The 25,553-nt window shown below is 41.8% G+C and overlaps 1 protein-coding gene across 1 annotated transcript in view; it reads left to right on the forward strand.

Annotated features, from left to right (window-relative positions):
- Window positions 1-11,281, forward strand: part of gdap2 (ganglioside induced differentiation associated protein 2) — a 37,839-nt gene extending 26,558 nt beyond the window's left edge. The window contains exons 12-14 of the mRNA XM_075480082.1: window positions 105-159; window positions 1,264-1,407; window positions 9,223-11,281. Of these exons, the coding sequence (XP_075336197.1) occupies window positions 105-159; window positions 1,264-1,407; window positions 9,223-9,264 (241 nt within the window). The 3' untranslated portion in view covers window positions 9,265-11,281. The remainder of the gene's footprint in view (window positions 1-104; window positions 160-1,263; window positions 1,408-9,222) is intronic.
- The last annotated feature ends 14,272 nt before the right edge of the window (window positions 11,282-25,553 follow it).

The raw sequence follows: 25,553 nt of genomic DNA on the forward strand, positions 1-25,553 counted from the left end.
TTTTATTAAATTCTGCTTTTTTTTCTGTTTTATTTCAAGATTAGTGAGTCATAACCCAAACTGAGAGGGGCTTTCTCTCAGGTCCACTGTTTTATGTGTTCCAGGTTTAAAAAGAATTTGAAGGCCTTCTACTTTGTGCATCCAACATTTCGCTCAAAGGTAAGGTTCGTTGATCTTGGCATGCTTTAAAGTACTGATATTTGCATTATCTGTAGAGCTTATCAACGTATCGAGGCCTGTTTGTTGACGAGTACGAGATTTTAATGTTTTAATCGTCGTAACATTGTTCGATGTAGCAGCTAAAGCCTCCATTATTGCCTTTTTCTTTATTATTACTGTAACTCAGAGGGATGGTTCATCATTTTATAGTTCTCCAAATCTTTTTTGGAGTATTTGGATCACTTGTGATTCAGAATTTCCGTTTTTACACTACTTTGCTGGATTGTTTTTGGGAAATATACATCTTCAAACAATCTGCGAACCTATGAGCTACCATCTGATGGCTGTGGCTCATGCAGCGATCGCCGGACAACAAACATCCAGGCCAGGAGTTCCCATTACATGCATGAATCATTATAATCTCAGAGGGTTTTAGAAAATGGTATTTTAGGCTGTGCATTTTGTCTCTGTTGCTCTCTATGGACGACACAATAGCTCACTCAGATGTAAATGGATAAAATCGAGCTTCTTGTTCCTCGTCTTTATTTATCCGTTCGTACAGATTATGACCTGCCGTGACTCTTAATAATTGTGAAACTTTGGCTCACACAAGCACACATTAGTCTTGCAAAATTTGGCCAAAACAAAACCATTTTTGTTTGAATAATTCGGCTATAATGAGACCATGTTGTAATTAGATTAATGTTGTCCCTGGACAGAGCTTGAGCCTTCCACATATAAACATTATTAAATAATCTGCATTGCTTCTTTTACGCAACGTGTTCAGATGCTCGTCCTGATTCAGATGCAAATGAAACATTTCTAAATATTTTCCTGTTGGCGCAGAAATGCGCTCCTTGACTGCTCTCTGGTTTATATCACTTTCTTGAATGTTTACAAGAGCTACAGTACTCATTGCTCCTGTGGCCAAACTTTCCATTGGATCATTAAAGCAGCATTAGAGTTAATCCAGTTCTGCTGTTTTCTTTTCTGTGTTCTGATCTTTTTTTCAGGATTAAAATCTTGGTAACATGAAATAATCATCAGTGTCTATATATAAAAACTTGTGAAATGTTCTTTTTTGTATTTCCATGCTCGATCCAGGTCTCAACGTGGTTCTTCACCACCTTCAGTGTGGCTGGCTTGAAGGACAAAGTGCGCTACCTGGACAACCTGCCGCAGCTCTTCACCTGCATCAAACCCGAGCAGATCGACATCCCTCCGTTCGTCCTGGAGTACGATGCTCGAGTAAGAAGCAGCGCAACCGACTCGGCACACAGTTTATTTATTTAAAAAAGTTAATTACGATAAGATTTTTGACCTGAAAACATCCGTAGACCGACATCAGCTGACCTCCAGTCTCCTAAGATTCCTTCAGATGAATCATGTTTTTGTTTTTAAATGATTAAAGTTGTATCTGTTAAACCTTTCACATACTGTGTAAAGCTGAAACGCCTTCTCTTTTGATCTTAACTTACGATGCGGTTAACCTGTCATGTAAACGGCTAACATTCTCCTGGTATATTCAGCTGGGGAAGGGTTTTGTTTCCTGGTTTTGTAGGGACCATGTGAGTGGGAATCAGTCAGACTAAACCTTTAACCTCTTTCTGTAAGCGTCGAAGGAAATTCTAATGCAGATACCAGAATACAGGCTCCATTTAATATGACAAACATGGTGAAATGTTCATGCAAAATGATGGATTTTCTTGCTTTATCTGCTCTGGTTACACCATGAAGAAGCACGCTGTGACTTTAAAGATGTCCGCTGCCAGTCACCGACTTCTTTCTTTAATTCAAGTCTATGCAGCTTCCTTTCTGCTCTTCCAGTCCTTTCTTTCGTTACTGTGAAGCCTTCCATCCGCTCCTGGTGGTTTACTGAACTTTAAAGGAAACTGGCACGCCAAATCTCTGAGATCTGTTTACACCCATGTGCGTTTCATTCCCTGCATTTCTGAGCTCTCTTTTATCTGCATTTGATATTTCTCAGAGATGATGGAAACAGTGAGTGTTTCCTTTGCCTTTCACATGTGTGCGCTTTTTCACCAATGACACCAATTAATCAGTTTGCTGACAAACTCAATCAAAACGACACAGTCCAGGACGCTCTATGTTGATTCCTGAACCGAGTGAAGTCGCTTTGATTAAACTTGACCCAAATGTGTGAACTATAACTTTACCGGCTTTTATCTTGCACATTGAGCCATGTGAAAGTCCTGTGTGTTTATGTGTATGATTAGATTCCTCTTGGTGATTTATCCAAATGAATGCTGCTGGGTGCAGGATGAGTGTACAACCCCTGGAAAAAAAGATATAGCCACCACACTTGGAGGATTTTCAACATCGAGCTGATCACAGAAATACTTTGTTGTAGCTGGACGCAACTGTTTAGTTTTTTGGAGTTGACGGATCAGCTGTGTGGGACTGAGCCTTGTCATGAACCTTTTATTTATGCTTCCATTCTAAAGCCGGGATGGGCTCCAGCACTCTCGCGACCCTGAGTGGGATTAAGCGGGTTTAGAAAATGGATTGGATTGGATTTTCAATCAGTTTCAGATACGGACTGTTTGCTGCTGGCCGTGTCGTTGAGTTCACGCGTCTTTCCTGAGGAAAAGTCTGTGCTTTGTGATGCATTATCATCCTGAAAGTGAACCGCATCACCACCACACCTCCCTTTGATGGAAGGAAGTAGAAGCTGTTAATTCCACCTGTGCGTTTATTTTAAACCCCATATTATTGATCACTGCAGAAATGTGCTTGTTTTCTTATACGATTCGTCTTTAAGCAGATTGTTGATTCATCTCTGAACTTCACTTTGATCCAATCATCCACAGTCCATGACTGCGTCTCTTCATCCCACCGTGACCTTTCTCTCTTAGTCATGGTTTTACTTTCCTGGATTTTTCTTCAACTGGTTTCTTATTGTTAGCTCACAAACACTGACTCCTGTTTGTGCCCATTTGTTTTCCATCACTTTTTCTATTTTCAGACGCACTGCTTTGAGTTTCCTGTCCAAGTCTTCCTCGGTCGACCTGTATGTTTCCGTTTTACAACCTTCCCAATTTGTTTGTTCTTGCTCCAGATTTTAGACGCAGCTGACTGGAAACAACTAACATCTTTTGCCAAACTGAGTTGAATTGTCCTTGTTGAAGAAATTTCTTTAATCCTTTCCATTGTTTCCACTGACAGCTACAGATTGAGCTCACCTAACTGCAGACTGTTTAGAAAAGCAAATATATAGTGATCCCATCATATGATTAACTACTTCATCTGATTAAAATATGTGCAAAAAAATGTAATCAGCATAAGCAACAGTGAGCTAATTAACATATCATTACATATGTGCTGTAGCTGAACCTCTGTTAATCCTTACACATTCTGTTGACATAAAGTCAAAATGTGCTCGCATCAAGGACGTATGGCAATTAAAATCTGTATTTCACCCGTAGTCTGTGTAGGTCGCTACGCTGCTGATGCTCCGCTGCTGATGCTACGGTGCTGATGCTACGCTGCTGATGCTCTGCTGCTGATGCTCCGCTGCTGATGCTACGCTGCTGATGCTCCGCTGCTGATGCTCTGCTGCTGATGCTCCGCTGCTGATGCTCCGCTGCTGATGCTCCGCTGCTGATGCTCCGCTGCTGATGCTACGCTGCTGATGCTCCGCTGCTGATGCTCCGCTGCTGATGCTCCGCTGCTGATGCTCCGCTGCTGATGCTACGCTGCTGATGCTACGCTGCTGATGCTACGCTGCTGATGCTCCGCTGCTGATGCTACGGTGCTGATGCTCCGCTGCTGATGCTCCGCTGCTGATGCTACGGTGCTGATGCTCCGCTGCTGATGCTCCGCTGCTGATGCTACGCTGCTGATGCTCCGCTGCTGATGCTCCGCTGCTGATGCTCCGCTGCTGATGCTCCGCTGCTGATGCTCCGCTGCTGACGCTCCGCTGCTGATGCTCCGCCACGGCAGTCACGTAATCCTTAATCAGCTCAACTGCTGCACCTCACTTTCTCATCTTCTCTTTGGCTGAAAACCTCTTATCTGCTTCTCGAAGGAAAACCTTTACCTCTCATCTTGGGACCAGGCAGCTGGCATCTCAACGGATGCCCAAACCAGCTGAACTGGTTCCTTTCGGTGCTGAAAATTAATGGCTAAGAACCCGTTCTAAGCTTTATTTTAAGCTCCTTCGTCTTTGTTATTGCCAGTAATGGACATCAGTGACATTTCAGCAGCAGTTCTGTACAGTTTGCTCCAACAATGGAGAAGCAGCAGATGGCACATTCAGACTCATGAGTCCCCAGAATCCCTTGCTGTTTGGACTGGCATCTGCGACCTGATCCAGCTGTGTTGACTAGGGTTTGCAGCAGAAAGCTCAGCGTCTCTTTCCCTAAATTTAGTTTCAGATTTAAAGATGCAACTACAAAACTGATCATAAGGCCACAGCCTCGGCTGCCTTGGTGAATCTTAAATAGTGTTTTATTACGGCCTTACTGTGATTAGCATCGTAATCCAAAGACTTCAGGTTTCACCATATTTATTCACGTCAGTATTAAAGTCTCCATGTAGAAGAATAGAGTTCCCACAGGTAGCTCCTTCCAGCACCCCAGAAAGGAACTCCAGAAAGGTCTTGTGAAAGCTCAACATCGCGGTCAGATTCCTGACCCGAAGGAAGGCGCAGGACAACAACCTCCTCATTCATTAGTGTGAAGCATACAGTTATAAAGTTGGGCAGGTGGTAATGGATAAACCTCCCATGCCACCTCTGAGTGGAGCCATCTTGTTTTTAGAGAACCTGTGCTGTGCATTAAGGTGTCTCCTAGCCCTGTGTGCAAATTCCACTGGAGAATGAGCAGTGGCTTCTCCAGTCTTGCAGTTTGAGCAAGAGCTCTTTGGAGCAGAGCCTGGTCCGTACCGATGGCTAAAAGCCCAAACACTATGCTGGTAACCCACGCCGAGTCCTGGCTGCGTTGCTCCATCTCCTGGCTCCATCTCAGGTGGGGTAATCTTTTAATTTATCTTTCAAATTGGCTGTAATTGTCCCTTCACCCAGTTTGCTTCAGTAATAAAAGATCTTAATCTTCTCTTTAATAAGAGATGATACAGAAAAGCAGTCTGAGATATTGGCGGTGTCCCAGCATTCGCTGACTCACAAGGAACACATTTTAGGGTCGACCTCAGTCCTTTGCTGGGAATTAAACTTCCAGTATGTGAACACAGCTGGTTGGCCTCCTTTAAGGCTGTAGTTCGGTGCTGTTTCCTTTTTCTGCACTGCAGCCAGCAGACAAACTGAGCGGCTACTTTTATGCCGACACCTGTGAGCTGTTACCTCACAGGTTGGATTGAATCGCAGGGTTGGATTACATTACTGATGGAGTGCGGGAAATAATTATTCTATTTATTTGCTGAAATGGAGCCTTAACGCCAACCTCTAAAGATAAAACTCCTTTTAGGACTCAACCGTTAGGGAATGTGTTTGTTTTTTTTTCAATCAGAAGTTGGGAAGTTTACAAAAAAAGGATCGATAATTGGTATGTGTCATCTGTTCAAGCCTTTATTAAACAGACACAAGTAAAGGTAAATTCAATGATCGAAAATGTTATGATGGAGGAAGTGTGGACTGCCAACGGGCAGAATGGGGGCTGACATCGTCCTGTTGAATAACCTCTCAGGAAAAGACATCGCCTCGATGGGAGCAAATGTTTCTCCAAGATTTCCTTGTATGCCTCTGCATCGATGGTACCGTCACACATTAGTAAGTCTTCCATGCCATGGACTCTGCTGCCCCGCGCCACATCTTCCTCTGGCAACAGTCTTTCTTATCTCTGACACATAAATTCACTGTCAGTTTTTCCCAAAAGCAGCTGAAACGTTGACTCCTCTAACCACAGAAGACGTGTCCACCGTCTTTCTGTCCATCTGAGACGAGCTGGTGTCCAGAGAACTCGTTAAAGTACGGCTTCCTCCTCCTGTAAAACAGTTTCAGGTTACATTTCTGGATGCAGCTGTTGACTGTGTCACGTATTCCTGGGCCCATGTGGCTGTACTGACCATGATGACGTGGTCTCCTACACACTAGAGTTATTGACTGAAGTATGTCAGCTGCTATGATGCTGTGTGAGAAAACGTTCCCAGATATTCTGCCGCCTCAGACGTCGTCTTTAAGGTACACGAATGGTGATTTTTGTCCGATGAGGCTGCGGTTATAAGAATCTAGTCTTAACGGGCTGATTTCGACGACGATGTCATCCTTATCTGTGTGTGTTAGTCTGGCTCCAAGAAGCTTGTTTCATATTATTTCAGAGATTTTAGTTTTAGTCAGACTAACACGATAAGTTTTCTGAATCTCTTTACAGTATACTGCTTGGCAGTTGTGGAAAAAACAAGTTTCTGTGTAATTTTGCAAAGGGATAGTTCGCCTCTTTTGACATGAAGCTGTATGACATCCCATATTAGCAATATCATTTATGAACATTTTCTTACCCCCTGCTGCGTCCTGTGAGCCGAGTTCCAGCCGAGTTTTGGCGTCCATGAAAGTAGTCCGGCTAGTTGGCTGGGGTTTAAAAAATAAAGCGTTTTGCTTCTCAAAACAATATGCGTTCAAAAGAGTAATACATTTGCATCACAAAAGAGTTCTCCAGGAAAAAGTCAGACCTCACATTGCTTGGCGCTATTTTTGCCTCCCTTGATATCAATGCGTCCAATGTAAACTGTGCAGACCGAGCAGTCCCCTGCTTCCGAGCAGTAAACACCGTAACAGGTGCAGCTATCGGCAGGTGGCTGTACGCATTGATATGAAGGGAGGCCAAAATAGTGCCAAGCGATGTGAGGTCTGACTTTTTCCTGGAGAACTCTTTTGTGATGCAAATGTATTACTCTTTTGAACGCATATTGTTTTGAGAAGCAAAACGCTTTATTTTTTAAACCCCAGCCAACTAGCCGGACTACTTTCTTGGACGCCAAAACTCGGCTGGAACTCGGCTCACAGGACGCAGCAGGGGGTAAGAAGATGTTCATAAATGATATTGCTGATATGGGATGTCATACAGCTTCATGTCAAAAGAGGCGAACTATACCTTTAAAGTATTTTTCAGGGAAAATACTTTCATTGATTCTGATTCAGTGTTGAGCTCCAAAGACTCGGCTGTTGGTGGATGCTCCTTTTACCTCGTCCTAACACCCTCACCTGTCACCAGTTAATCTTCTGATTACAGAATCTTCCGGAACAGTGTTGCACGCAGTGTTATGTCACGTCGGCTAACAGGGTAACCAGTCCCACCAGTTACATGTGGGCTTGAGTTACCTGGGATCTCAGGTAACTGTAGCTTTACTAGAAAGTGAATAGAAAATATAAAACCACTCATCAGCTGCAGCTTACTGCACGCCTCCTGTTCCAGTGCACGAATGCCTGAGATCCTGTTACACCCTGAGATACCAGTGGAACCAACCCCACCTCACCTCTTTGCTTCAGTGTTTACAGTTGAAATAAAGGGGATGGACCAATGTTTTTTGTTCTCATCAGCTGTATTGCAGAGGTTTCTTTCACTGGAGTTGGTCAGAACTTACTGTAATAAGGTATTTGTTGGGTTTAACACTTGAGTCTTGGTTATTATCTCACAGCAACCCACAGAGAGCCTGAAATACACGGCCCACTCAACTAGTTTGCTTTTTGTTTTGTATGCGTTTTTCATGGTATTTTGGAGGTTTTTGTTCATGGAAAATGCGGTGAACGATGCCTGAGCAGTTGGGGCGCACCAGGCTTTTCTTGGACTTTCCCCCCCAGCTCAGTGGTTCCTGCTAATTTTGGTATTTTTTAGACCCCAAGTGAATTTTTCCCTGCTGAGAATAATCATCAAACATGTGAATATGACTGAAATCACAGACGTTAAAGGGATAGTTCGCCTCTTTTGACATGAAGCTGTATGACATCCCATATTAGCAATATCATTTCTTAAATTTGACTTACCCCCCGCTGCGTCCTGTGAGCAGAGTTCCAGCCTCGTTTTGGCGTTGACGAAGGTAGTTCGGCTAGTTGGCTGGGGCTTAAAAAATAAAGCGTTTTGCTTCTCAAAACAATATGCGTTCAAAAGAGTAATACATTTGCATCACAAAATCATTCACCCAGAAAAAGTGAGACCTCACAATCACTTGGCGCTATTTTCGCTCCCTTCATATGGGATGTCATACAGCTTCATGTCAAAAGATGCGAACTATCCCTTTAACTTATAAATATGTAGATGGTCTGATAGTGACCGCGGTTAGAATCAGATTTTAAATAGGCCATAATTCAGTATTACTTACAGACTTACAACAGAAAAAGTACATAAATGAGAAGAGTTTTATTCGGTATTCGGTTATATTAGGATACAGTATGTGTGAGCTCAGGGAGTAAGAGGAGAAGCCCGCAGATGTAAAAGGCTGATATAAAGCAGATGTTTTTGGGAGCATTAATTTGTCAACCATTTGAAATAGTAGGATAAATTTCCGCAGCTTTTGTTTCATAGAAAATCTGTAATCATGCCGAAGCCAGTGGCGCTCAGTGAGCTGTTTCATAGGAATTTAAGTGGGTAAGAATGAGTTATTGCCTCTTAGAAAAGGAGGCGGATTCCTTCCTGAGGTAATGCTGTTATCAATTTGTAGTTCTTGTATATTCTGACTCAATTTCCCCAAAGATTCCTTTTAAGAAAAATATTCTAAACCCTTTAACCTTTATTCCTCAGCTTTTAACACAGATAAACATGAAATTTAACCTTTTATTGGAAGTCGTTCCCCTCATGTTCAACATTTTTTAAAACATTATTGCATTTGATGATGGATGCCATCCTTAAACTATCATCTACAAACAGCAGTGCAGGAAAGATCAGTAAATAACGAGTGTTTAAAAAGACAAATATTAAGTTATATCTGTTGTAGAACCTAAATGGTTTATATTTCCTCTGCTAGCGCGATACGCTCCGTAACCTTTGAGAAATCGAGTAGCTTCTCGAATAGGACATTTAGTTGATGTAAGCAGGATAAAGGTGGACCAGCAGCAACTCAACTCTGATGGCTTCTTTTTTTCCTCCATCGCAGGTGAATGGACCCTACCATCTCTCGGAGGCCTCCAGTCTGTGACGGGAAACCCGTTGGACCTCTCTGCCAGGCTAATGGAGTGAGGGAAGCCATTATTGGACATTGCGTTGCCCATGTGACCCGCACGCTGAACCTCTTTAAGGCTCTGAACCTTCGTCAAAACGGACACAATGAAGAGTCGCGGCACGCGGACAGCATGGCTCGTCATCAGTTTGTGGGTCTGGTATAGGTTCTGGATAACAACAACTATCCGTACCTTACACAAAGAGGTTCTTATTCAGCAGTTTCTTTAAAGATTCCTCCATAATGAAGGAGCCTCGTTCTTCTGTTGCTCTGTCACACATCCTCATGCTGCGAATGACCGGAGACGCTTCACACAGCACGCCTCAGCCAGAAGCCTGAAGTCCCGTCCAGACATGAAGATAAAAAGAGAGACGGCTTCTTCCCCAACGTTGTTTTATGTTGCACACTAACATTAACTTATCACATCCATATCATCACTCACATGTTTGCATGTAAATGCAAAGCTACAGTCAGGAGATGGCTGAAGGGATATTCGTTGTCTCGCTTATCTCGCTCACCCTCCAGAGAATGGACCTGTTCCTCAAACTAAGACACAGGAACATAAAGCTGCTGAGGTTTCCCTTTTCCACAGACACAGGTGCCAACACGTGTTATCATTTAAACGCGTGTTGTAGGTGGACTGAACCCAGAACTACAGTCAACATTACAATTACAAGTCAATCAGTAGCTTCCAGCTTATCGTTTCAGCAAGTCGTTCCAGTTTCTCAAATTTGGAGGCTGTTAAGGAGCATTTTTCAACATTTCCTGAAGCTTTATAACCCTCAGACCTTCAAGTCAGAAGATTGTTTGGTGTATTGGTGCCATTGCATGAAAGTAATGGATGAAATAATGAAAAATAATCACAGAGGAGGGGGGTTATGGTTCTTTTACCTTTAACATACATCTGCTCGTAGGAGAGAATTTATGGTATCAAATAGAATTCTCCTTCTGTAATCAACATCGCCTCATTTATTTAAATCCAGATGTGCACAGTTGTACATTTCCCTGATTTCTCTTCCTCCTCCCAGTGGAACATTCTGGAACATGCCTTTTTCTCTCTTGTTTGTCCCTAAAACAACCATTCGTGGCTCAGTCACTGATGCAGTTTGTGTTTGTTGCTCTTCATTTGCTGTGATTTTCCACGAGAACTTAAATCCAACTCGACAAATATCAGCCTTCCTCTGACTGTCTGAACCTTCAACACTATCACAATAAGCATAGCGTCTGTTTGACGAACGCCTGCAGGTCTTCGCTCCGTCACCTCCAACAAAAGGAATCTTTTCATGTCGGCTCTCGGGGTCTTTCAGGGTGAATCTTCTGTCCGCAGACGTCCTGAAGCGGGCCAACGGGCCATTTCACACTATCACGCAGAAACTTTGAGGCTTACTAAGGGATGCGATGCTGGATTTCGTGGGTTTGTTTAAGAGGTGCCGCGTCATTTGTTCAAGAATATCTTTGGGGTTGTTTGTCAGCTTATAATGAAGCACCAGAATAATCATGGGAAAATAAAGTAACAATCAAGTTGAAGTAAATGATCATTTAAGTCTTTAAATCATAAAAAGACTTTCCAGTAATGCTGAAATTATTGGTAAAACTGGTCCAGTTTCTGTAAAAAGTGCTTTTTATATAAAGATTAAAGCCTGAACTGTTAGAACTGTGATGTCCAAATGTTCAGAAACGAGCCAAATTTTGACTTAGCGGAAATGTATATAATCTTTTTTTTTTGTTTGTTTGTTTCCTTTTGTATAAATTCAAAGCTATGAATGCACGTTGGTTGTCCACAACTTTTGAGATTCAAAAGAAGGGACTTAATTTGTTTTTTTTACACTGATTAAAATGCTTTCCTCTGTAAAAGAGTTTGTTTTCTCTTTGAACTGCTGAACACTGAGACTGTTCTCCCAGAAAAGAGTTGGTTGTGTTCACAGTTCAGTCTTTGTGCTGTAAGGAAAGCGTAGGTGATAAATTGAGGACATCTAGATTGATAAATACCATCTTCAGTGAGTCGTTCAGCTCTGCAGCCTGATGTGACGTCACAGCTGGAGGTCAGAGCAGCATGATCCAGCCTCCCCTGTATGTAACTCCACCTACTCCATCTACTACATCACATCCCGCTGCATTCATCGTACCTCAGAAGTGGGGAGTCGTGCCGCTTCCTTTCGCTTTAAAACCTTGGATGTATTATGCTATAAAACAGCAGTTTTATTCAACTCTCGTTGCGCTCAGATCCCCGTGCAGCAGGGCTTAAAGTAATTGGTTGATTTCACGTGACGTCACATTGCTGCATCGCGAGAGCGGGAATTCAGATGGAGGGCAGGAAGTGAAGTGAAAAAATCCCTGTTTGGTGTGCTTTACGGTTGCTCTACTCGTTCTAAGCGAGAAAAGGAAAATGTTTTTTTTTAAGAGTACCGAAGATGGTCGTTCACAAAGGTGAGAAATGTAAAAATCTCACAGAACAAAGCCGTAAAAAGTGGATTTTAAACCTTCGTCTGCGGCCGGGAGGAGCAGAGGCTGTTAATGTCTGCAGCGGCCAATTCGTCAGAGGTATGTTAGCTCGCTATCTTGGTTTTTGTGGCTGTGTTTATATAGCATTAGTTTGTCGTAAAATGCTCATTTAGTTAGTAATGACACAGTTTCTATAATAGTATTATGATGTATTAAGTATTAAGTACTATAATGATTATGAAGTTACCGGTAGTCTAATACGGAAGCCCTACAGGGTCATACATGCATTTTACTCCATCCGTTTTGTCATGAATAATGACACATTTTTCCTCCGTTTTCAAAGTCCACTCTTGTCTGTTTTCAGGCTTTGGACATAATACCCCTTTTCTTTTACATCCTGGCTCTGAAAACAGTTTTTGGCTTTCGCGGGAGTCAAGATCTACTAAACTTTAAGAAAGCTGAGGCAACAGGCAGAGGAGAGGAGCAGGCTGGGCCCAAATCCCCAGGAGCTCATCGACAACTTAAGACTGAGAAGAGGCAGGTATGACACTGCATTTCTTCATTTTTGTTTTCTAGTTGCATAAGTGTTTGTATTGCATTGTAATACTTTTGTTGTTTTCTCCAGAGAAACGTGTCGCTGAACCAGGGTCAGCCTTCTGATGGAGAAGCTGGTGTTTATGTTCCAGTGACTGAAATTACAGCAAAAAGCCACGCAGACCCCTGAAAGGAGACTGAGATTAGGTATTTTTATTTATTTCAGTGTTTCCCATACATTGAGGAAACTATGGCGGCCCGCCATAGTTTCCTTTTGGCCGCCATAGTTTCCGAATCCCAAACAGCGATTTTTTTTTTATTTATTTTTTTTATTTTTTATTTTTATTTTTTTGAAACACAGCGATTTCCTCGAAAACCAACCAATATGACTATACAACAGGTGAATTATTAATTAAACATGTCCTAAAGTCTGCAGTGTCAGAGTTTTTAAGTTTAGTGGCAAAAAAGGTTATTTCGCTGACGCTGTCGGGGCGATTGACACAGTGGGTGCGCGTGCACAAAGGTCAGCTGTAATCATCGTGATTTCGTTGACAAACGTATTTTTTTTACCTATTTATATTATGAAAAATAATGTGAAATTTGAGCAATGACGGGTACACTAGTATGTTGTCCGGTATGTTGCTTAAAAAAATAGTAAGCTCAATAGTTTCTGTTTAAAATAAGGTGTTTCATCCGTCCCGCATGTGTGGTTCAACCGTCCCGACCAGGCGGAGCGGGGTGAAGTTGGTTTTATATTCACATTCGCCTATTTTCCGGTTTTGTAATTGTAATAGCGTCACGAAAACCGCACCAATTAGCCTCAGGATGGTATTAATATTTACAGAAAACTAAGACTAACATACCACAGGCTTTATCAACTCACCAAAGTAAGCCTGAAAGATCAGAGTAACCGCGCCGAATATACTTCTAAGTGAACTACGGCAGCCGGAGCGCTTAGGGACCGTCGCAAAAGTGCAACGCCTTTTTTTGTTCTCACTGGATATTCAACCAATGCAGACCAAACCACTTCTGATGGGTTTGTGAACTCACTATAAAGCTTTCACAGCCTTTTAGTTTCCAGAAAAATCATTTTAGGTAGAACATTTACTCAGTGTGCATAGTTAATTCCATTTTAGACTTTTATTTTGTAATAGCTCTCTTGTTTTTAAAGATATCAAAACCAAACCACTTCTGATGTGTTCCTGAACTCATTGTGTACTTCCCACACCCTTTGTTATCAAGGAAAACCTTTTCAAGTTTCTCAAAAAGGCATAAGTACTCACTGTATATGATCCATTCATATTTTTCATGAAGTTTAGTTTTAACCTGTAAATATTTTCTATTACAATTGTTATCATTGGGTTTTAATGACAAGATGAGGTTTCCTTATAAGCCCACAAGGGTTTCTGACATCTCCAGCACACATTCCTTTTTTTTAATTTGTTGTGTTTTATTGTGTATGTGTTATATTTGAATGAATGTGTGCAAATCAATCAAATAAAATAAAATCTGCAGTCGCACAAATTTACGCCGCATGAATTTACCCCCCCCCCCCCCCCCCCCCCCCCCCCATAGTTTCCAAAAATTCTGTGGGAAACACTGTATTTTTTTAAGAGGATTTGTCCAATGGGACCCTCGGCATCAACATGCTCTGTAAGCTCAAACATCATCTGTGTGAACAGACACAGAAGATCGTCACGTCAGCTTCTTTTTCCAGGAACACAGAACTGTATTTGCTCTGTGAAATACTTAGTAAATTATGATCCAGTTTTGTGTCTATTTTTGTAGTTGTATTAAAAGTTTCCTTCCACGTGTGTCATCATTCATTCCCACGTTGTTACTTGAGGAAAATCTTTAAACTTCCAGTACGTGAAGCGTCTGACAAGAAAGAATCAGACACTTGACCTTCTGTGTGCTCTGTGCTGGATTGGATTAATCATCGCTATAACAACCAGCAGAGATTTATGAATCATACTTATGATGCACTTAAAGGTTTGGCTGATCAGCTGGCTCCAACGTGTTTTATAGGTTCGCCGTAGACGTGTTAGTGGCTGAGCGTGGAGCTGTTTGTGCCCTTATGGGGATAGTTGCTGTACTTTCATGCCAACTAATCCTGCATCAGATGGTTGTGTGACCACAGGGTTGGGAGGCCTTTGTGGAAAAGTCAGGTGTGGAAGCTTTGATTCTATGTTTGTTAAATGGAAAGCATTGATTGTTTCACTTTCATTGGGTTATCCATCTTAGCGCTGTGGTGTGGCTGCATTATACCTTCTGTTAGGTGTTATTGTGTGAACGATAGATAAGAGTGTGGGTCATCCAATGGTACGGCTCGGTTTCGCCGCTCCTATCTTTGAAGTTACTTTTGATTGTGCCGATTAATTAGTTTCCTGTTATTTCTTTTACTGTGTGCAGGGATGATGACGTGTTTGGAGTGTTTTTGAATGAACACGTTTGATGTTTCTCAGGGATGTTATATGTAGTTTTAACTACATTTGTATTTGTTGTTTTGAGTGATTAATATTAACATATCTAATGAAAAGGAGGGAGATGTGATGGAAAATTATTAATTGTCCTTTAGCATGTGCTGGGTGTTGTTTTTCTGTATATAAGTACATTTTTAGCTTGTTTTTATGTGTGAAGTTGGCGAATGAAAAACCGATCCGTCTCATGCAGGTTTTGTGTAACACGATACCCAGTAGTATGAGGACACTTTTATCTTATTCGATTTTGTTGTATTTTATTGCTTTTACTGTGTTGTTTTTATTTGTTTTTACCTATTCTCTTTATTATCTACTGTAAAGCACTTTGGTACATCGTAATGATTGTTTGTAAAGGGCTGTATAAAAAAAATACATTTACGATGTTTCTGTTTGTATAAGAAAGAGATGAAATGTGAGACTCCTTCAGAGCTACAGCTCATGCTGTTATTCGCCTTGATGAAGTAGAAATAAAATGTTGATTATGGTCTCAGTGTGCTTTAACAGAAATTTCCACCACATACACACAGAGTCAACATGTTTGTAACCCACAGAAGAGACGGAATCCAGCTGACTGCTGGAAACAGCGAAGTCGTCCACGTAGCTGCGATCAGGAGTGAAAGTCATTGAATAAAAGGAGATGGTTTGTGAACAGAAGTGTTTAAGAGATTTAGCATCCAGACAAAAGTTTCCAACGCAAAGCTTTTAGCTCGGAGTGTTAGAGTGCCTGTAAGGTGTGTAGAAGTTGTGGGTTCAATCCTCAGGCAGTAAAAATTATTTAAAGGTCAGAAGCACTCAGTTGAGCAAGAAGTGAAGTGAAATGGTTTTTTACCACTGTGGTGAGAAAGCTTAATGTTTTTTAATTGTGACAAGTTGTTTTTCATGTTGGGGATTTAATGAAAGACATGAGTGTAAATGTGTTCTGGAAGGTGAGGTTACAGCAGGATGAGATAGCTCAGGAGGTTGGGAAACTGTCTGCAGTGCCAGGAGTTCTGGGTTCAATTCCCAGCGAGAGCAAAATTAGTCCAGAATGAACATTTTTTTAATAGGGTTTAAGTCCAAGATTCAAAGTGCAGATAGAAAAGGATCCCGAAAAGTTAGTGAAACGTGGAAGGACCTGTAGCGCAGTGGGTATGGCAGGTAGGTATGCCATCAGCAGTGGTGTTTCAGGTCCCGGATCAAGTCCCGTGCAGCGCAAATCCCCCAGATGGAGAAGAAGGATCCAGTGTGGAGGAGCCCCCAGATGGAGAAGAAGGATCCCGTGTGGAGGAGGCCCCCAGACGGAGACGATGAAAGTTGGTTGCGGAACACCCCGGATAAACCAAAGTCCCACCAAGATGGGCAGGGGAGGGGGCCGTGTCCCTCCCTGGGGTTCAGAGAGGTGAAAATAGGGGGTTATGGAGCCTGTTAGAACATAGGGACTTAGTTAAAAATTATATCATCTCCTTGAGCTGCTGCCTGTTACATCATGAATGCTAGTTTTCCCACTTACTGCATCCATTGGAGCACCAAAGCTGCTTTTTTTTTTTTTTTTAAAAAAAACTCATATCCATTTTAATGCTTATCACATGACTAGAAAAGCTGCAAGAGAACTGAATGAAACACAATAGTCACAACTTCAACACCAATAATTATTTTATTAGAATTCTGATACATTTACTATGTGCTTTATAAATAGGGAGGTGGGGGAGATGTCAGTAAGGGGGCCACTCCACCAATGTAGACAGTTTAAAAAAAAAAAACATTTCTTTGGTTCCAACTTACTTCAAAAGAGGAAAACGGCAATCAGGGATGGAGCACAGGAACCACCATCCGGGACACTGTAAACTCAGCACCTTAGAAAGCCAATACAATTTAAAACACTGATAAGTAGCTTATCAAAGGATCAGTACCGCCTGCCTCTCACACACAGTTCAAATGTGGTTTAATCCAACCTGGAGACCCAAACACAAAGCAGCACTGGTGTCTCACAGGTTAGACAGACTTCCCCTCCTTACCATGGCTCAAGCCACCGCGCTACAACCACACAGGTTTCTGCACATTGGCCGCATGAGGAGGTGGACAGCAGCAACACCAAAGCCAACTTCTACCATACAAAAACACTTAAATAGGCTTACCCATCACGTGCTCTCACACCGCATTTATACGCCATTCTCATGTAGCGATTGGCTGGGAGCAGAGCCCAGCTGAAAGTCACTACGACCCATTACTACATGCTGCCACACAAAGACAATAAATTACAATCTCAATTTTACAGAAAGCCAATTATAAACAGAAATCTCTACTCAATAAGAAACAATCTATTTTTTGGAGAAAAAAAAACTAAGTACTGCCCCTTTAACCAACTTTTCTCATCCAATATTCGCATATAGCTCCTTTATCTGTGCCACTCCAGCTGTGCCATCAAAGTCCCTCTTTATTTCGACTTCTCCCAAAGCAGTGTATGCAAATTTCATGCACCGTGTCTGATGAACTGGTGACACTTTTCATGACCGAGGGGAGCGCAACTAACAGGACTGGGACCCCATCTCCCTCTGAAAGGTTCCCGTGGCCAACAATCCGAGGGTGACGAGGACCTGGACGTGTGGTGGAATTGGGTTAGATCAGTTTCTCTGGAGCTGTGGCTCCAGCAAGCTGCAGAGTCCTTGGCAATCTAAATCGCCATGTCAGCCATTTGTCTGTCTCCAACCCAACGATATTCACACATCGGTCTCTTCCAAGAGCCTGACGCGCGAAGTCAGCCGCTGGTTCAGCTTCCCATTGACCTTGTTATATAGAGTGTCAAATTAACCTTCAATTAGTGCATCATTTAAGTCAAACACAATGTCAGCATAATTATGGGGAACAATATATACACATTTATTACCACACTTTACCTGGATCACTTCGTTCCTGAAAGAAAACTCAAAATACAAAAAAACTGGTCAATGCGCAACTTCTCTTAAATCACTCGGAGCACGACTTGAGAGCAAATGTGTCCCACCAGAGGTTCTCCAGTGAGGCCCAGTGTTCCCCGGCCTGCACTCAGTGATGAAGCCTTTAAAAAGCACATCCACACTCATTGCTTCAACCACACTTTCTGTTGAATCTTTCATTGATTTAAACCGTTTCAACCCAACGGTTTAATTTACTCTGCGTCTTTCTTAACTTGATATTTTATTGCTCTTCCAAAACTTTATTTTCTTATTTGTTGCATCTAATTAAACCAATTTCTAACCAAGATAACTAGCCTCAGCCTGCTCCGTTAGCTCTGAAGCTATGTTTCCATCCACAGTCAGTTTGATGTCATTATACATTCAAAGTGCACTTACCCAAATGTTTGCTCCATGTGCTCCCATCCATCCAAACAGCTGCAGAGTGACAAACAGGAAGTGGATCATTCCAATCACATTTATGCTGGAGGGGTCCAGATCGTACCAAGAGTAGCTTCACTGGCAGCTGGAAAACCACCTTAAAGGGGGATTATTGCCACCAAGTGGACTGGAGTTTGAGTTTGTTAGTTATAGTGAAAGCATTCATGGATCCAGTGTGTCTTTAGTTTTATGCAATTCATGATTCAAATATCCTGAGATCAGTTATTATTCTGAATTCGTCCTCCAATCAGAGATGGTAAACACACTCATAAAGCACTTTTCCAGTGTAGCTGACCGCTCGCAGCGCTTTCACACGACATGCCACCTTTACCTATTCGCTCACACGGTCCATACAGGCTACACACATGCACACATCAGTAGGCAGCGTGGGGTTCAGCTTCACGAATATTCAAATGATCCGCTTAATCCATGTCCCAAAACTTGAGTGTCAGGTCTCACTCAGTGGGGTCACATGGCACTGAAAGGATCGGATAATTGGCTAAATTACAATCAGATTGAGTTATTAAATTCCTGTAGACACCTTAATCTGACAAGAAATCAGATCGGATCGGATTAAGACCCCGAGATAACTCGGTTGAAAGTCAAATTAAGTTGTGCAATTAGCAGCTCATCACAGACGAAATGTAGAGGGACGTACCTTCATCTTGCTCTTCATTCGCCATTTTCTCGAATGCTTGAATCGATTCATTCACCGCCATATATCCAAGGATAATTACCCTTGCTCAACTCATTCTTATTGTAATTTAGCCAATAATCCGATCCTTTCAGTTCCATGTAAGTAACCCCACTGACTGTCTGTGTTCATGTTGCGCCTGTCAGGCCTGCTGACCCTGATGGAGATCAGTCATTTACTGTGATAGTGAGCAGGTTTGATGTTTACAATCAGTTTTTAGTTCATTCACCTCTTTCTCACCTGTCAAGCTCGTGTAGTTTTGTGTTAATCGTCACACAGAGAGACCAAGGCTGCTCAATTACATGAAATAATCATAAATTGCGTCTTTTTTAAACAGTAAAATTATATTTTAGGAGTCAGAGCACAGATAAATATGTCGTTTCTGCATCAATAAAAAGATCATTTGTTACACCGCCCTGAACACGCCCAATCTCGTTCGATCATAAGTGAGTGTACAATACATTCTGTGCAAATTATGAACTCCAAACATAGACAGATGTATCTATCATAAAACCTAAACATTAGCAACACCAAATACACTCCTGTGGGAGTATCCATCACAACAGGAATGCTGTCAGTTCGGGATAAAACGGTCAAATCCTGTAGATATAACTCTGCTGAGTGATGAAAAGTAATTTTGAGACCAAAAAGAAATATCCAGAGTTCAAATGTCTTTAAAAGCCTAAATATAAGCCAGATATAAATCACCATCTATCCAACAACGAGAATGGAAATACAGTAGGTAATCAAACACATAAACACAGATAAAAATAACATAATTTGATGGTTATAGTGACATGCAGGGCAGTTGGTCCAGAGGACCGGAATTGAGAAACAGTCAGTGGGGTTACATGGCACTGAAAGGTTTGGATTATTGGCTAAATTATAATAGGAATGAGTTGATCCTTATTTGTGCAAGGGTGATTATCCTTGGATATATGGCAGTGAAAGAATCGGATCAGAGGCACAAAGCGTATCATGATAGGTGGCGCTGTAACCATTCCAACTGTTGCTAATAGAGCCACTTCCTGTTGACCTCTTCACCAACAACAACAACAACAAACTCAGGCATTGGAGAAATTGGTGAACGCAGAGCAAGATGAAGCTACGTCCCTCTAACTTTGGTCTGTGATGAGCTGTAATATCGTCTCCTTTGACTCCCGGGTCACGACCCCGGGAAAAAATCTGGAGCATGCGCAGAACGCAAAGTCTAATTCACCACGTGCTTCAGCGTCTACAAGCAGGTTTATTTTGACTTTCAACCGAGTTATCTCGGGGTCTTAATCCGATTGTGAGTAATCCGATCCAATTTCTTGTCAGATTAAGGTGTCTACATGCACTTAATAACTCAGTCTTATTGTAATTTAGCCAATAATCCGATCCTTTCAGTGCCATGTGACCCCACTGAGTATGTTAAACAAAGCAGGTCACAGACCTTTAATCAGGATTATCACTACGCATGAGTTGGAGCCAATTCAGCAGCTGGCGATACATTTACAGTCCTTCCTTTTGAAAGATACTTAAACATGTTGTGTCCTGTTTGCTTAAGCCGACGCAATGAATGAATGAACAGATGAACGATAGATTAATATAAAAAGATTAGTTTTCAGTTATTACTGTATAAAAACAGGGCCGACTGTTTCCAGTGGAGACACACGAGCTGTCAGAGAATCAGAAACGCTTTCATCAAACTCAAATGCTGAAATGCCACCATCGAAGACGTCCAAACCTTTGTTTTCAGGGGTTTTATTTGTAAGACGCTTCCAGGACATTCTGCCAGGAAGAGAATGAATGAAAACGTCCGAACTTTAAAGAGCTTCTGACTGGCTGGAAGTCGAGGTTTCAGCTCACACTGAACCATAGGTGAGGGACTCTTTTCTCAGATAAGTGACGGTTGTTCTCAGTGTTCTAACAGACAGAGGTAACTGCAGATGGTCTGCAGGCAATGAAATCAAGCCCATAAGGAAAATAGTGGAAGAAAACACGTCGGTACTTTAGAGCAAAATGTGCAACACAATGTTAAAAAGGAATAAATCAGGATTGAGGTGAAGGTCTTCGGTCTTTTAGCGGGACAATGACGTATCAACTGTGTCACAGAAGTTTGTGAAACTGTCACAACACACGTCTTCCTCCCATGATTTGTGTCCTCATGTCTCTGGACTCAGAGGAACACAGCCTCCAGGCACAACCTTTAGTCGGTGAGACAATTCCATATTTGGAGGCGGTTGAGCTGCACACACGACATGAGGAGGGCAAAGATTTTGGTTTCACCACCAACTGCTATCAAAGGGGGCTTTTATGAATCCTGTTCAGAGCAAGAGTGACCAATTCAACAATTTAGGAGTTTAAATGCAAAGAAAGCTGCAAAAAGTTTCTGGATTCTATTTAAAAGTGTTCCAAAATGTATTGAGATATAATTTTGGTTAATTTCATGCAAAGATCAATGAATCCGGAGCTGTCAAGTGTGCTTTCAGGAGAAATGGAGACGTGCAGTTGGCTGAATGAGTCTAACCTTCAGTAACAGAACAGAACAGAAAGTGCAGAAGCGGAATTGTGCCGATTAAAAACCTCCGACCTGCTCCTCAGTCCTGCCCTCTGTGACCCGCCACCTTCAGTCGTTTGCATCTCTATTCGGTGTGGTTGGATTGAGGCGCTGATGAGGGATGCTGCTGTAAATGGAGAGATGTGAAGAGCAGAAGGAACAAATCCATCTTTTATGGACCTCCCTCCATGACAGGCAGGGATTAGCTGGTTCAAACAAACGGAGCAGAAGGACAGGAAGTCAACAGCTGCCTTTGGGCGGCGTTCAAATTACACTGAGGAGGGAAAAGTGTTATTTTTCACCCCACAGAACCGTGAAAACACAGCTCACCATCTAATAACACAGCGAGAGACATGTTGCCAGTTGTTGCAGATGTGCTCAAGTTCACAAATGAACCAAAAAAAACAGACCTGAGACATGAAGACTGTGATCACGTCCTTCTAATATACAGTCAGTGTAATGACTGAGTTATCTTTATTGTATGGATTTGACATTTAGTGAAAAGAATAGTTGTAGTTTAGGTAACATCCATGTGAGAAAGTAAATGAAAGGTAGCTCAGCATGAAGGCTGGAACAGGAAAGGTTGCCACTGGTCCGCTGAAAGGGGGCGCTGCTGAAGACACAGATCTGCTTGTTAATGTTGGTAACTTTCAGTGTGTGATAAAGTGTTACAAAAGCCCAGGAACACCGATTTGATTGAAATATTTAGCTTAAATGAAAATAAATACACAGTTTAACCAACTCCAGTGCTCATTTTTACCTCTGCCTTAGGGGAAGCTGTGTCACAAGACCAACTGCTTTGATCATTTATTCTTTTGAAACCATAATTATTGGATAACTGGTTCTAACTTCCACGGGCACAGAACAGCCTATAGTGTCCGCAGGACTCATGACTCAAAACAAATCTAATCCTATTTTACAGTAAGTGACTTCCATCAGACTGTGTGCAGAAAATGAGGCAGTTTTAGTAGAGTTAACAGACTTTCAGGAGGTTTTTCTCAACATTTTTCTGTTGTGAATGACAGGAAACTGTCACAGAAGTGATACCGCACAACAATTAAATAGAAAACAGAGAGTTAGGGCTGAATAACTACATGGTTTGTCTTAAATATTAATAAATACATGGTTACAGACAACCAGCAATGAAGATCATTAGCGTCCAGTAATCTGTGTTTCTTCAGTGTGACATTTCACATGTGTTTTGAGCGTGTGGACAAACACTCTTCCCTGTTTTAAATGTGTCCATCAGCACGATTATAATAATTTCTTTTTGTTTGTATTTCACGTTTTGTCATGAAACTGGGATGTAAATGTGTGTTTTTACGTCATCTTAAGCATTATTAACCTTTTCTGTGTGTGGGTGTTCCGACCAGCCCGATGTTCCTGCTGATTTCATCTGATTTCATCTGTTTTCATCTGTTTTCATGTTACTCATATTTCAGCAGACCTCCTCGGCTATATAACGAGCCTGCAAAATGAGCATAATATCATCTCTTTACTCAATAAATGGAGTTTGAGCTTCGTATTTAGCATCAGACAGGAGTTTTATGGCTCTTTTCATTCGTCTCCAAGCATTATTTCCATATTTAAGAAGCCTCGCTTGAATTTAGAAGACATTATTAGCTCTTACCTCGTCAAGATGAACCCCTCCGAGCATGTTTGATGTTCACTAAAACTCTTGTGTCTCTTGCAGGTGAGCAGCTGCTTTATTAGAACTTCCTGTGACTTCTCACCCCTGCGGGCTCCTGGAAAGAGGGTGACAAGAAAAGTGAAAAGCTGCCAGTCAGAGAGTCTCATCTTTAGCCTCACAGGGCTCACACAGCCAGGAAAAAGGCTGCTGACAGATCATGCCGACAGCAACACCAAAGCAAACACACTCCTCATCATCCGCTGAGGTGAGAAAATAGAAACTTTAGCTGCACTTTAAGCTTCCACGTGTAGACGCAGAGACTTTAGACTTTACATGACCCGCAGATGCTCGTGTGTTTTAAGGCCTCAATCAATCAAACCAGGTCTGAGCTCCAGATGATAAAAGTAATTGAAAACTGTCCGTATTAGTAATTAGTTGCAGCGCACAGAGTGAAAGAGGATTGTTGGAGTACACGTGGAAGCTGTGTGACGACGTGACCTTTATGTGGAGCGTGTGTTCGGTCAAACTCATAAAAAGCGTGAGGGCGCACTAATAAGGCAGGAATGCAGAGTGGTGTCCAACATCTCCACTTCTGACAGGTCCCGCTGCTTTAACATCTGCACACTGACGCAGACGTACAGAAGGACTCTTTTTCCTTATTTACCGTCTCCCTACATATCTGCGAGTAGAACCAACTCATGGCCATGAGTTGGTTCTACACCAAGGGGGTGTGGTAGTGAAAAAAACAACAGTCTAACTTCTCTTCAGGTAAAACTAGCAGTTTTTTTTTTGTGGAATGAGAGTGGGTTTGCCCAGCCCACAGTAAACCCACTCTTACCCAAAACTGACCCAAATATGTTTCAACAAAGGTAGGCCAAGTGTGTTTCTTCATATGTGGGCCACTTTAGGCTCACATTTGGATTACTCAATGCTCACTTGCCATATATCAGCCAAAGCTGGGCCGTATTCGTTTTGTGATATTTGGCCCAAATGTAGCATTTACTACATGGGCCACTTTAGGCTCACATTTATTTTGTCCGGGCCAGAAGAATGCCTACAGTGCCGGATCGTTGCCTCAAGTGGCCCACATCCGCATGCTGTCAGGGTGTGATGTTTTCATCATCTGGAGTCCTTAAAACAAACAAAAACAAACGTTTTCTCCCCACAAGAACAACCCACTATGGCACAAAAATGTGAGGAAAATAACTGGAGGCCAAAGGCAACGCATTGACTTGAGCAAATGTGAAATAATGTCATCAACATCAGTGCCACGTCATTACAGCAGGAGCGGATCTGACTACGGTAATTAAGATTGTGTTTCATTACACTGATGTATCGCAGGTGTGCTCAGAAAGCATGCGAGATTTTTATCATTTCCACTCCAACGTCATTCCTTAAACAACTGTGTTGTGATGGCGGAAAAGATGCAAAACGTTTGAAATCAAATCTGTTTTAGGACACTTGGTGATGTTTACAGTGAAATTAAAAGCATTTCCCACACACACAAAGCAGAGAGAAGTCAGAGTAGTGGGACGAAGCAATCTGTCATCAGTGGAATAGCAGAAAAGACTGGGCTGTGGATCAATGGAAGACTGTCATCATGTGGTCGAGGAGTCCAGATTTACGCTGGGCAAGGATGGAGGGAGGAGCAAAGGATGAAGGGCTGCACCAACTCTACGAGCCTGTGGAGGCAGCGTCGTGATCTGAGGTTGCTTCCGTCTGTCGGCTGTAGGTTCATTCACGTTCTGTGCCCCAAAAAACGTGAGAAAAGCTTATCATAGAGACGACAGAGTGAATGTGTGCTGCAAACAGAGCTAAAAATCCTCCGATAAGATATGAGTGAGACTTTCTTTCTTTAGGCCAGGCAAAGGACGTTAACTGTGTTGCCTCTAAGGCATTTATGTCATTTATCTGTAATGTGTCGTTTAAAATGATTCATTTATATGTGTTGTAGTTAGAAATAACAGTAGAAAGGTTTAAAAAGGTTATTAAGATGATTTTATTTTGACAATTGAGTTACTTATGACGTCGCTTCCTGATAGCTCACCTGTGTTCGCGACTTCCTGTTTATGTTCCTGACATGCAAGGTGTGTTCTGAAGCCATCCACTTAGAAATATTGTACAAGCAACGCCGTAAGTACATATAACATGATGTTAAACGTCTTAAAAAACAATAAATAGTGACAGTTGTTCAAAAAAATATATATTATTTGTAATTAAAAGGACACTTTTGTCTATGTTATTTACATGATAAAAAAACATTCTGCTGGAGATAATTACAGTAATTCAATGTGCTTATTCATATTTTAAGTTGTTTAAAATGCAATATCTGTTGTTTGTTTACAGTTTTCACCAAATGTCATTGAAGACTTTAGAGTAAATCAGTGATACTCACTATTTTTTTCACAAGAGCCACATTGGCTGAGCAAAATCAAGGGAAGAGCCACTTTTACGACCTTTTGCAAATATGCATTTCTACATATAAAACATCCCACAAAAAGAAATAACACAGCCAATACATTTTCAATTAAGACCACATTTACCTTAATACTGGGATGAGCGGAAGCTGAAATGCATGTCCTTGACTTTCTTCATG

The sequence above is a fragment of the Odontesthes bonariensis genome, chromosome 12, assembly GCF_027942865.1.
Source record: "Odontesthes bonariensis isolate fOdoBon6 chromosome 12, fOdoBon6.hap1, whole genome shotgun sequence".
Lineage (NCBI taxonomy): Eukaryota > Metazoa > Chordata > Actinopteri > Atheriniformes > Atherinopsidae > Odontesthes > Odontesthes bonariensis.